Source organism: Pseudorasbora parva, chromosome 4, assembly GCF_024679245.1.
Source record: "Pseudorasbora parva isolate DD20220531a chromosome 4, ASM2467924v1, whole genome shotgun sequence".
Lineage (NCBI taxonomy): Eukaryota > Metazoa > Chordata > Actinopteri > Cypriniformes > Gobionidae > Pseudorasbora > Pseudorasbora parva.
Genome location: NC_090175.1, coordinates 7,662,120 through 7,675,783, shown reverse-complemented (window position 1 = coordinate 7,675,783; position 13,664 = coordinate 7,662,120). Strand labels below are relative to the sequence as shown.

Here is a 13,664-nt window from a genome sequence, read left to right as displayed (position 1 = left end):
ATGAGCTTTAATGGTTTTACAGGATAATGGTTGTAATTTTAAAAGGGTCCCAAACTCATATAAAACAACCCAGATCTCCTGTTTAGATGTCAGATGTAAATGTAAAGCTTCTTTGAAATAATGTGTGATGTGAAAGTGCCTTAAATATGAAATGGTGTTGAAGTGATGAATACATAGAATAGTGTTTTTATATCTGTACAAGTTTCAGTGTTCAGTCAAAGTGTTTTTCACAATGTCTAGAAAAAAAGCAGCTTAAGTATAAAATAGATACAAGTATTAAAAGCCAATCATTGCATGATAGCACTTAAAAAAAAAAAAAAAAGTTATTTTCCATGTGTTAATAAAAAGTGTAAGATTGTCAGATACTTCTTGTGTGAGTGAGTCTTTAGTAGGATAAGTTACTAAAAGTATGTAAAAAATGAACCTACCCTGATAAATCCAAAATAAAAAAATCCACTAAAACCAGTCTCCTCCATTAAGAAAGCTTTAGTGGGTGTAAATGTTTTTACATGTATTAAAATAAAAAATAAAATTATATATATATATATATATATATATACATTTATTTTTTTCATGTAGTCTATACCCATCTTCTCCTATTATAGGCTAATCGTAATGTCAAAACTCGGGTAGGAAACTGCTGTATTGTTAAATGTAAACACTAGAGGGAGCTGAAACCATCCGAGAGAGAGAGAGAGAGAGAGAAAGAGAGAGAGAGAGAGAGAGAGAGAGAGAGAGAGAGAGAGAGAGAGAGAGAGAGAGAGAGCTGCTCCACACCGCATCGTGAATTGCAGTGCCTTTTTCCGATTTAAATAACCGAGTTTGAACTCCGTGAAAGACTATATAGTTTCAGAACTGATTTAATATCATGTTCAAGAGTATGTTTCTTGAGTTTGACAACGGAAGGGTCAGTAGTTTGGATGTTTTGTCGAGTGTTAATGTTGAGGTAAGTTGAACGTCTGACAGGACGAGGCAACATCGCGCCTTTTTGTATTGTTTAAATGATTTATTTATAATTCATATTTTTTGGCAAGCCATTTTTTTTTGCAGCAAAGACATGTCTTACAGTTTTAACAACGTTTGGATTTATCCATATATTTAACAACAGGAATAAGATAAAAAAGGTTCACACTGATTTACAATCACACTGAGAAATATGTTTTTAATTAAAGTTATTTCAATGACTTTAATTTTAAATATTGTAATTTTTTGACACAAATCATTACTATGGTCACCATTTACATCCGCTTTAGAGTTTTGCAAATGTTTAACCGTTGAGAAATATTAAAAAGAGCTTGATGTAATCAAATAATATGAGGCTTATTAGGAAAGTAGATGTGAAATGTATTGGGATAGCATTTTAAGAAACAAAAATGCTGTAACAATTTGGTCCCGATTTCAAGACTTTTCACCATCGTGACTCTCAAGTACAATATGATCGTGACATTGTAGTTTACATAAATATGCGCTCCTTGGATAAGCCACACCCACTCATTAACATATAATTTGCATACACGTTGACTGAAAATGAGAACAAACTGAACTTAAAGAGGAAATAAAATGAAAACTATAACATTTTTATTTGAATTGTCATTATTATTGCATGAGCATTAATGTAAAGCTTTGTCAAAACTGTATTTGCAGTTTCTTTTTCACGCTTGCCTTTTCATTTTATATATACTTGCCTTGAGATTGGAAATCTTGCTGTGAAAATGAAACCTCAAATCACCAATTGCATTTTATTTTTTAATTTGACCAAGATGATGCATTGTCACGATGAACATAAAAAATAAAATTAAATCATTTAAATTAATTTTAATGTTGTCACATATGTAGCATACAGTTTTCTATAGTGAAATTGTTAATCTGGTTTTAGTTTTCATTTATTTATTTCATTAAAATTGATTCATTTAAAATTGGCAGAAAATGTCTTCCATAGAAATAGAGCTATGAAATGCAACAAAAAAGACTTACGAGTCCTTTAAGTGACTTTAATAAAAGTCAGAATGCATTGAAAAAAAATCCAAATATTTGAGCAGCACACTCATTTTACAAATTAACCCTACCAACCAGGAATATACTGTAGGTTTAAAAAATGGAAGGATTATTCAGCTGGCATTATGTGTATTAATTTGGCTTCATTCATGCTATAACAGTGCCTTATGGGTATTATAGCAGTTATATTAGATTGCTGGAGAATCTGCCACTGGTTTGTGTGCCATTACTCCAACTGGGGATTTATTTAGCTTGTTCATCCTCATCATCATAATAACCATCATCATCCTCATCATCATCATTATCCTCATCATCATGATCATCATTATCCTCATCATCATCATTGAATGCAGAAGGTCAGTGAGCAATATATACTATATGTAATTAAGTGCAAACATATTCTGACTTATGAAGGTTAACCCATTGCAGGGCACGTTTTTGCAGTTTAAAGTTTTTGCCAACTTTTATATATGCATTTATGCTCATACTTTAATAACAGGAAGAAGATAAGAAATAATAACGAAATAATCATTATTATTAAGAAGATAAGAAATAATGACCCCCAGGACAGTGACAACCATGTAAATGACTTTCAGGAGATTGAGCAAACAAGGCAAGTCAAAGTTAAATGATTTCATATTTTACTCATATTTCATAGACTGTAGAGATGCATATACAGTATATTCTCCATCACTGTGACGTGTTTAACACACTTAATATTGATCACTGATGTGAAATACAGAAATATTAAAGCTTAACACATTGATAACTGCTTGAATGATTACTTGGCAGACATATTTTCCATAATGAGGTTTTGTTGCTGCTTGGGAATTTGCATACATTTTTATGAAGAATGTGGAGAGCTGAATTGTAATGGATTTTTGTAAATTCACAAAATAAGTTAATATAAAGGTTATGCTACATTGATTCTATTGCAGACATCTGCAGGAAAAGCTCTGAATCTGATGGTGATAATGTCATCTTTGCTTCTGTCCAACATCACAGAAATAAAGACGCAAAGAAAGCTGAAGAGGATGAGATCCAGTATGCCAGCATTACAATTCACCATCCTGCTACTGAAGCCAAGTGAGACATTATTATTTATATCTTAACATTTGCGACCTTACGATCTTTGAAATAAGTTTCACTGTCTACATGCATTAAACATGGGTATAGCTGTCCACATATCATTTTCTTTTTTTACAGATCTACTGCGGATCAAGAGCAGGATTTGTCTGTGATTTCAGAACGATGATCAAAACACAGACTCGATTGAGTCCATCAACAGCTGTCAGAGCTTGACAGTTATTTCCTCTTCATGTGTTTCACATTGCATTTGGTAACATTAGGCAGCTTGTACTTTTTAATTTTTTTATGATCGTGTTATTGTACATTTGTGTAAGCAATCTTCTATCACTTGTTTCAGCTTCTTCTTCTCCTGTGTTTTGGTCCGGAGGTTCTGTATTAGAAGATGCCTCATAGCCCCCCCCCCCCCCCCCACCCCCCCCCCCCACCCCCATAACAGTGGAAACATGGACAGCCTGAAAAATCACTTATTAGCGGGGAAAGAGTAAAGTAGATTTTAAGTAAATTCCACTACCAGTGGACTAGCCTACACAAAAATTACACAAGAATACTTTTAAGTATATCTTGATGAAAAGATTGAGTACAAGTATAGGTCAAATAAACTTACACATTTCTGTCAGTAAAAGTCAAGCATACTCAAGTGCAAATTTAAGTATATTTTTGAGAAGTACATATAAAGTAGACTGAAGTTAAAGGGGGGGTGAAATGCTGTTTCATGCATCCTGAGCTTTTTACACTGTTAAAGACTTGGAATCCCATCCTAAACATAGACAAAGTTTCAAAAACTAACGTTGGACGTTTGATGGAGTATTTCTGTGTCAAAAATACTCTTTCAGGTTTCTCACAAGTTTCGGAGAGGTTTTTTCGAGTATGGGTCGGCTTGACGTCGACAGAGCGGAAGGTCCTTGTATGGGCCGTATGGACTCTTCTCCCGGTAGGGTGCGCACGTGTGCATGACTAGAGCGAAAAAGGAAATGCACGCCCATAAACACTCAGGTGCAGATCCACTTGTCCGGGAACACTAATGTCGGTTATAGTCCGTGATATAGCGTGAGTAAACATCAGTAAACGTCTCGATCGCGTGCTTCGTCATTCAAATGTGCTAATGGTTACTCCATTGTTGTTCTATGTATAACGTTACACTAGTCTGACGTGCAAAACCCAGGGTACCCGCGGGGTCTTAAAAGCATTGAAAAAGTCTTAAATTTGATAATCTAAAATGAAGGCCTTAATAGCCTTGAATTTGGTATACAAACTCTTGGATTTCGTTACAAAGGTCTTATTTTTATTTTTTTATTATTTTTTAACTTTTCCTAGGATTAAGTTCATACCGTAACAAAATGAACTGTTACTAGTGTAGGCTAATTAAAAATTCATGCAGCGTCGCGTTCCACGTCATAGCAGTAAGCGCGAAAGCTCGCGCACCCGTTACTATGGTTACTAGGCAAGTGAGGTAAATTACAGAACAAGATAGTAGCTAGCCTAGTTTGTCGGCTAAAATGGGAAAGTGTCGGTTTAATCCGCTGTGGACAAGGAATCCGAATTACGTTTGGGTCAAGCCTGTGCCAGGAAATGACCGCGAGGCCTATTGCAGTTGGTGCAGGAAATCTTTTAAGCTAGCGACAATGGGTGTTACGGCCCTGGACTCCCATATGAAGGGTGCCAAACACACCGCGTGTAACACTGCTCGCCAGCGCCAACAACCTATTGGCCCGTTCTGTGCACCGCGGATCTCTTCGGTTACTGAAACAGCTCTGACTATCAATAATGAAGACATTTCTACAATAGAAATGCCACAACAGCCAAGGAACATTCTATCGTACTGTGGCTCGACACCAACTCTGCGGGCAGAGGTGATGTGGGTCCTTAAAACAGTCTCTGAGCACCACTCTTACACTTCAAATGAAAACGTTACAGAGATTTTTAAAATCATGTTTCCTGACTCCGACGTTGCAGCTACATTCTCGTGTGGAAGCAACAAAACGGCATATATTACTAAATTCGGATTAGCTCCCTTTATAACGAAAGAACTGACTGACCATGTCAATATGTCCAACGGGTTTGTGATCATGTTTGACGAGAGTCTCAATAAGATGACGAAAAGTAAGCAGTTGGACCTTCATATTCGCTACTGGGTGGACGACCACGTCCAATCACGATACTTCGGCTCGCAGTTCATGGGTCATGCAACGGCGGTGGACTTGCTCAAACATTTCAAAGTAAGTTTTTATTCTGAATTTTAAAAATGTTGTGTTTTTTTTATTTATAAATAATATATGATATAGTAAAGTAACATAACACGACCAAGTGAGCTGTTCTATAATATCACGATTGCAAATGTTACATTGAATGTATAGCCTAGCTAATATGTAGTCACTTACAATTTAGACACAATATCGTTTTGTTCTATTTCAATGACGAAAATAGTTACAAAAGAAAAGCAACACTAAAGTGCTGTGTTTTGTTATTGAATGATTCAGCATTTTGAACAAATCGTTTTAATGAATGACTCAATGATTCATTTATTAAGACGGTCACTTGCTGCCACCTATTGGTTTATTGTTTAAAGGCATCATTGTTTTTTTATATTATTTGTTTAAACATCAATCTAAAAAAAAAAAAAATGTATTACAGTTGCAATTTTGCAGTGTAAATGACTTATATGATTGATAACGGCAGCCTTATTAGTAAAACTGAATTTGATCAAATGTAAGAATTTGACAGGAAAGAGAGTGCATATATATAGTAAGGTTTAAAAACTGTCCTTATAAAAGTAAATAACACCCTGGTGTAAAAATCACAATTATGCAGATTTAAGTATGTAAAGTCTGATGAGAATATTGCTTCAAAATAAATTTGATTTATTTATGACAGACATTATTTTAAAAGTAGAAACATATGTCATTAAAAATGTATTGTAACATTATTATAAAAACTTTCTTATGTGTGATTTAAATGGAAGTAGCTTACAAATAATTTTTTTTTAACCTTTAATATTAGAATGATGTACCATCTGGGGTTCCTTATGGTTTACTTTACAGTGAGAGATTTTTTTCTTGTTATGTACTGTACTTGATAGGCCCCAACTTAATTAATATGATATCAAATTGTTTTAATTATTGGTTTTATTGTTTATTTTTTTACTTGAAGGAAATGCTTGAAGCAAAATGTTTTCTTGTCAGAATGCACCAGAATGCTTCATTTACATGTTTAAATCATAAAACCCCCCTACAACAAATTACTTCGTAAACATGTCACCATTTTCCCCAGTTGTGAGTTTGCATGTCTGAACCTGTATCTCACCACTCAGACAGAACCCTTTAACCTTGAGGCCCCAACCTCCATCACACTAGCTATTATGTAGGCTATATAATGTCTTTGTTTACAATTTGCTTTTCATGTCTTTTAGGAGTGTGTATGTGACCTTGACTTGAGGAAGATGGTCTCTGTGTCTATGGATGGACCCAATGTTAATTGGCGTTTTTTTGAGATGCTGCAGCAGGAGCATGCAGAGCATTTTGGGGGTGCTCAGCTGGCAGTGGTGGGGAGTTGTGGCCTGCATACTCTCCATAATGCTGTCAAATGTGGATTCACTGACTGGCATATGGAGAAGTTCCTAAGAGCTCTGCATACAATTTTTCACAATGTGCCAGCAAGAAGGGAGGATTTCTGTAATCTCACAAAGTCCAAAATCTTCGCTTTGCCTTTTTGTGGTCATCGCTGGGTCGAGAACCTCCCTGTGGCGGAGAGGGCCCTTGTCATCTGGCCAGACATGATGAAGTATGTTGAGGCTGTTAGCACCAAAAAGCTTCCTAACCCTGGGACATCCTCCTATGATACCATTGCGGCGGCAACCAAAGACCCTCTCATACTGGCAAAGCTTCACTTTTTCATGGCAGTGTGTCGAAGTGTAACACCTTTCCTCACCAGATACCAGACTGATGAGCCTGTGCTGCCTTTCATTGTTAATGACTTGGCTGAACTGCTGAAGGTGAGGTGAATCTTCTCATTTTATTGTCATAGTGATTTTAAAATCTCCCCTCGTTCACAGTTACGCTAAGACTACAGCTAAGACTGAATGAATTAAAAATGCAAATATTTTGAATAGTCAGATAAATTAGGCTCATTTAATAATACTGAAGAAAAGAAACATTGTAAAGTCAGAGTGCTTATTTTGTATTGTAAAATATTTTGTATTCTCAAATATGTATATTTTTGTCTTTTCATAGAGTTTGCTGAGGCGATTCATCAAACAAGAACTTCTCAATGATGCCACACCTCAGCATTTGGTCCGGCTTGATGTTAGTGACATGCAGTCCAGGGTTCATCTAAGAGCTGTTGATATTGGCATTGGAGCTGAGGCTGCAATAAAGGTATTTAGGAAATACATAATGTGTGACCAGACTGTTCCTGGTGTCCCTGTTGTTAGACCCGTCTACTCAGCCCCTCACTGGATAGAAGGAAAGAGGAGGGAGAGGAAGCTATTTACTTAATTTAGTCCCCATTCATCCTTAGGAACGTCAGAAGCAGAGTAGATCCACTGAGGAGCTTTCTGTCCTCCAGTTCAGAAAGGAATGCATGGAGGGTCTGTCCAAAATTGTGAAGAAGATTCAAGAGAAGAGCCCTTTGAAATTCCCAACTGTAAGGCAAATTACTTGTCTTAACCCAGCTGTGATGTATTCAAATCCAGAAATGTGTCAGGGCCAGATGAAGTGTCTAGTCAAAAGGTTTCTTCAAGACAAGCAGTTAGATGCGGTTGCTACAGGTACATAAGATTAAGTCCTGACGTTAGGCATACAATTTACAAAAGAAACACGTGTACATTTGATGTGAGTGCTTTTTCTTTCACTCCTTCTTTAGGTGATCTGATCATTCAGCAATTTTCACAATTGTTGTCCCTGGAGGTGAGGAATGAGAAGTTCCTGTCTTTCAAGCCCCTCGAGAAGAGGCTGGATGTGTTTCTCCATCCTTATATAAGTCAGCCCTACCCACAGCTCTGGGCTTTCATCAGAAACCTTCTGCTCCTCTCCCATGGGCAGGCTACGGTGGAGAGGGGCTTCTCTATCAATAAACAAGTAGAAACTTGTAATATCCAAGAGGACACTGTCATTGCACAAAGAGTTGTGTGCGATTACGTGTCCATGCATGGGGGTGTTACCAAGGTGCCCCTCACACCAGAGCTCCTGTCTTCAGTCACATCAGCAAGGGTGAGGTACAGGATGCATCTTGAAAGTGAACGAAAGAAAAAAGAATCTCAAGCACATAGTCAAAGAAGAAAAATGATTGAAGAGGAGTTGGAGCAGCTAAAAAAGACAAGACAGACCATCCAGGAAGTTGCGGAGCATCTGAGGAGGGATGCAGACAAGATGGCAGAGGAGGCTGAGGGCAAACAAGGCAGCAAAATGGCAGAGCTAATTGCCAAGTCAAACGCGTTGAGAAGAAGCTACAAGCAGAAGTTGACAGAACTTGAGAGCCTGGGCGAAAAAATTGCAACCAACTCAGCAGAGCTGCGAAGGCTGTAGTGTTCAACACCAAGTTCAAATCTATTTGTTTATTACAAATCAAATGTGTTACGCTGTTGCGTATGTATTAAATATGACTGATAATTTAAATAAAATGTTTTATTTAATTCAAGTAGCCTACTTGTACATAATTATTTTCTAGGGTTCAAAATTTATACAGATTTGACATTTTTCCCTCATACTTCTGTCAGAATGGGTACGAAGTTGGCATTGAATTTCATTTAAAATGGTATTAAAAAGGTCTTAAAAAGCCTTGAATTTCATTTGGAGGATCCTGGGGGTACCCTGAAAACCGTTTTGCTTGCTACTGCTAAGGTTTAGTCGCATACAATAGTCCATAAACCGAATCATGTCCTCATAAACTGCGAGTAAACACACACAAATGTTGACAGGCCACTAAAAACAGTACATACCACAGAGACGGACGTCCTGCTGTTGTTGCTTCTCCTGTTCAATTTATTTCTGCCTCCGAATCTGATTCTGGATCATATCTGTATTAGCGGAATATGATCGATAGCCATGGGTTTCTCCACGCTTGAGGACGTCATCGCTTTGTGCGCACTCGTCATTCTTTAGCTCCGCCCACACGATACGCCTCCAGGCGCTCGTTTTTTTCCGGAAAGACTCGGTACAGCCTATATTTCTTTTATGAATATAATAAAACTAAAGACTTTTTGGAGATATGAAGGGTGCAATACTACTCTATAGGTACTCAAGATTGACATGAGATTGACTGAAACTGAGTGTTTCACCGCCCCTTTAAAAATGAGTATACTAATAGCACTTTTAAATAAACTTCTTTGTCGTAAGGATTGTAATGTAGTACATCTTGAGTGTTTGAGGTTGAGGATAGTGGATTGCATTTGTTTTTTTATTATAGATTGCCATAGATAGCTTCTCCCTCGCTAGTGTTGAAGAGTAGATTTTGATAGATTGGTTCTGGTTGGTTCTTGTCCTTAGACTTGACTCTGGATTTCTTTATGGTGGCGTAGGGTTTGACATCAGGAGTGTTCGCATAAACACCAATGGCCTGAATCACAAACACAGTGTTATTCAGTTGCCTATCAGCTGTTGAAATGGTTTCTAAAGTAAGCAGAAGTTGTGTGTTTGTGGCGGTCATGATCTTATGATTCTCCTGTCCACTCACCTCCTCGCTGTGATGCTCATTGTATATAGATCTATCTGTAACACCTGAAATAAAGTAAAGAATAATGGTTGTCTTGCTGTGAAAATAATATAATACCCAGAAATATATTTAGACTTTTTAGCGTGTCGTATTTGAATGTTCACAGACATAATTTCTTGCCTCTCTTTCTCCACTGACAAGTGACCAGTCCAACTGAAGATATGATCAAGAAGACAACCAGTCCAGCAGCAGCATAGAGAATAAAATACACAGGAACTGGAAATACATGGACACATAAGGTGCATTCAAAAGAAGATTTTATTTTTAATCTATATAAACTGACCTGTTTCATGCACTGACAATCCCCTCAGCACCTCTATATTATTAGAGGACTTTTGGGTCATAACGTATTTATTTACTTCATATATTGTGAAGAAAGACAATGGAAACAGTTTGCAGCTGGACCAGAAGTTTTGACACAACTTTTAAAAAGAGATGTCAACGTGTATTAACCCTTTTGAAAGGCAGACATTATAATAAGATGTTTGTCTACCTGTTGATGTCTCTGTGTGTGTGCTGTCCTTTGTGGTTGAAGATACGGAAACTGAGTGTCTTGGTGTTGTCGACTGTGTTTCAGCACTTGTCTCTGGATTTGTTTGTGTTTCTGTCGTCCTAAGACGAGTCACTTTTTCCGAGTTCTTTGTGTTGTCTGTAAGTTGTAGAGAAATTTCAAAGACACATCTGCATTTCTGGGATCATCCTAAAGACGTTGTGTTGCCTAAATTGCTGTATAAGCCTCCTAACTTGGCCATTTAATAGGAAACAAACATAGTTGAGCTGATATCCTTCATTGTTGTCTCACATACTGACATTAATAGTCTGGCAGAGCAATGAAGTGCATAATTTTGCTTGTCATTCTTACCTTTCAATACTTTCAGATTGACTTCGTGATATGTGTCAAAAAGAGCTCTCTGTACCCCACACCAGTAAATCCCAGAGTCTGACTCCTGTAGATCAGTGATGGTCACGGTGAAGATTCCTGTCCCATAATCCTTCAGTGTGTATCTCCCTTTAGGAGACTGGTCAGATTTAACTAAAATATCTCTGTCTTCACATGGATGTCTGCAGAAATACTTAATGTTGGTTGAAGCCCATGAATGAGAACAAGAAACGATGACATATCTTCCTACATATCCAGAAAGTCCACCAGTAGTTGAAGTTTTAAATCCTGTTTAAGAAAAATAGGTTTTGTACTATCAGTTCCTCTTCATGACGCTCCAGTTTCAGTTATTCAATTGCAAACATAACTTACTTTTACACTTATTGTCTATTAACATTATTTTAGGAAGTGTGATTGCTTCACAACCAGTGCCCACTATAAAAGTATCACAGCACAATTAACAGCACAAATGCAAACCGATATAATCGATGGAGAAGTTATTTGGCCAAAGAGATCTGATTAAACACGTACCTTTCTCTGTGTGTGGTATTATCATTACGGTTAACATAGTCATTTTATCTTGTTTAAAATATAATTTGCATATCTATGAGGATAATAATATCAATTGTAATGCAACCTGTTTTAATACTACAATATTGTCATGTCCGCTCTCGCTATTGTATGTATTAGGGATGTCACGGTGCTAAAATTCCAGGAGGCAGTACAAAATACCGTAAATCAATGAGTTTATTATTTATGATAATATTCATTATAAGTAAATAATACATAAACATTTAAAGGCTGTATGCTGTTTAAAGTAAAAAATGTAATCAAGTGAAAAATAAGCAACCATCCAGGCATTATCATTAGTAGAGATGTATTATTATGACAGAGACGTAGCTCAATCTACTGTACAACAGTAGCCTAATATAGTCAGTCAATTTCTTCACGTTACACCAAACTTTTATTCTTGCGGTTTGCCGTAAAGACCTTTGAGTGTCCGTGCTCAAATGACTGTTTTCTCAAACGGTTAATTCTCATGAAGTGACTACCATTGTTGTTGGGAAGTAATAAATAGGTTGCTTTATAAAGGTGATCTAATTTCTGACTAAATCATTACTATAGTTAATTATTCAGTTAAAATATCAACTTTGAAAAGCAATCTATTTATTACTTCACTTCCTTTGAAACCAAACTGTGATTTCTAGTTGCATAAATAGAAAGAGAATGACAATAATAGGAATGTTTCAACTGCCCAACCAAGTTAACAATGATCACCATAATGGTGAGTTTTTGCTCGGAAAAAAAGGGCACTCAAACCAATCAATTAATCTTAACTTTGTAAAGTAAATAAGGTATGTGAATAGTACAGATCTCTAGATTTATATGTTTTAAGAATTTTGAAGTTAAGACGTTAAGTAAAGACTTTTGGACTGATAGATTTTACAGTATACTCGCTGTGAAATTTTAACATTTCACCCGTCATTTCATACTATATACCACTGGCTAGTCTATGTTAGCACTGTAAAAAGATTTTCGTAACACAAAGGTCAAATGTTAAACTGCTTTCAAAATTAAAAAAGTGTGAAATGTTACTTTACCCTGTTTTAAAAGCAGCCTTAGCCTAAAATTGAGTAGCATGATAAACCAAAGTTAATCGCCCTGTGAAAAACAATAAACTAAAGACGTTGAAACTGTATCATCCTTTTCAGACACTTGGTAAAACTGCCTGACCGGTGAATGTACTTAAGCAAATTTAGTGGCACATAGAAACATTTTCTCTTTTTATATTTGCTTTCATGGTCAACAAACTGAATGATCCCTATAGACAATAAGAGTTTCTACCACACATCTATTGAGAACTTACCTGACAGAAACACCCATAGCCAGAGAACACTGAAGAATTTCATTTTTGATCCTATTATGTGTGGTTTAGTCTAGTTTTAGCGTTCTTAGCTTTAGTATTGAGGAGCTCTGTTATACCATCAAATGCATGTATCCATGTATCCTCCTGTGCACTATTTCTCACATACTCGCTGGTTTCAAAACACCTACACACTCCTATCCAGAACCGGCCCACTTCCTCTTAATTAACTTTTGGTTTGAATGGACATTCCCCTTTATGCAGGACCTTTGTCTTTATTGGTTCAAAGTGTGCAGTCTGATTCTAGGCCGTGTGAAATAACCTCTTTCAGTCACTCTAACCACTGTCACTCCCTTGTCATCTTAAGGAAGTTTCAATACTAAGAAACAGTTAGGGTGACCATTAAAATTACTACACTAAACAACTATAATTATAATTTGAGTCAAATTAACAACATTTAAAGCATCATGCAGTTGATGGAGATTTGTGGGATGCACATCCAGGGCATGAAGCTCCCATTCCACCACATCCCAAAGATGCTCTATTGCATTGTCATGTTCAAGAAACCAATTCGAAATGATTCAAGCTTTGTGACATGGTGCATTATCCTGCTGGAAGTAGCCATCAGAGGATGGGTACATGATGGTCATAAAGGGGTAGACATGGTCAGAAACAATGCTAAGGTAGGCCGTGCATCCCCCACACCATTACACCACCACCACCAGCCTGCACAGTGGTAACAAAGCATGATGGACCCATGTTCTCATTCTGTTTCCGCCAAATTCTGACTCTACCATCTGAATGTCTCAACAGAAATCGAGACTCATCAGAGCATGCAACATTTTTTTTCCAGACTTCAACTGTCCAATTTTGGTGAGCCTGTGCAAATTGTCGCCTCTTTTCCCTATTTGTAGTGGAGATGAGTGGTACCCGGTGGGGTCTTCTGCTGTTGTAGCCCATCCGCCTCAAGGTTGTGCGTGTTGTGGCTTCACAAATGCTTTGCTGCATACCTCGGTTGTAACGAGTGGTTATTTCAGTCAAAGTTGCTCTTCTATGAGCTTGAATCAGTCGGCCCATTCTCCTCTGACCTCGAGCATCAACAAGGCATTTTCGCCCACAGGACTGCCGTAT

At 37.0% G+C, this 13,664-nt stretch overlaps 2 protein-coding genes and 1 long non-coding RNA gene across 4 annotated transcripts; 2 read left to right on the top strand and 1 right to left on the bottom strand.

Moving 5' to 3' along the window:
• The first annotated feature begins 2,571 nt into the window (after positions 1–2,571).
• LOC137073865 (uncharacterized) lies at positions 2,572–3,492 on the top strand. Its single transcript, XR_010904809.1, has 3 exons — positions 2,572–3,081; positions 3,202–3,334; positions 3,422–3,492. It is a non-coding gene; the product is annotated as an uncharacterized lncRNA (long non-coding RNA).
• Positions 3,493–7,349: 3,857 nt separating this feature from the next.
• On the top strand, positions 7,350–8,800 carry LOC137073864 (uncharacterized). Its single transcript, XM_067442574.1, has 3 exons — positions 7,350–7,454; positions 7,597–7,846; positions 7,942–8,800. Exons 1-3 carry the CDS (start codon positions 7,392–7,394, stop codon positions 8,601–8,603), a joined length of 975 nt encoding a protein of 324 aa, XP_067298675.1. The 5' UTR covers positions 7,350–7,391; the 3' UTR covers positions 8,604–8,800.
• A 102-nt stretch (positions 8,801–8,902) lies between these two features.
• LOC137073863 (CMRF35-like molecule 5) lies at positions 8,903–13,367 on the bottom strand. Of its 2 annotated transcripts, XM_067442573.1 has the most exons (6): positions 12,537–13,367; positions 10,652–10,957; positions 10,283–10,438; positions 9,910–10,005; positions 9,751–9,794; positions 8,903–9,633 (listed from the first exon to the last, which is right to left on the bottom strand). In XM_067442573.1, exons 1-6 carry the CDS (start codon positions 12,577–12,579, stop codon positions 9,478–9,480), a joined length of 801 nt encoding a protein of 266 aa, XP_067298674.1. In that variant the 5' UTR covers positions 12,580–13,367; the 3' UTR covers positions 8,903–9,477. The 2 variants fall into 2 exon arrangements, with proteins under 2 accessions (XP_067298674.1, XP_067298673.1); XM_067442572.1 differs by having other exon boundaries at positions 8,903–9,794.
• Between the last annotated feature and the right edge of the window lie 297 nt (positions 13,368–13,664).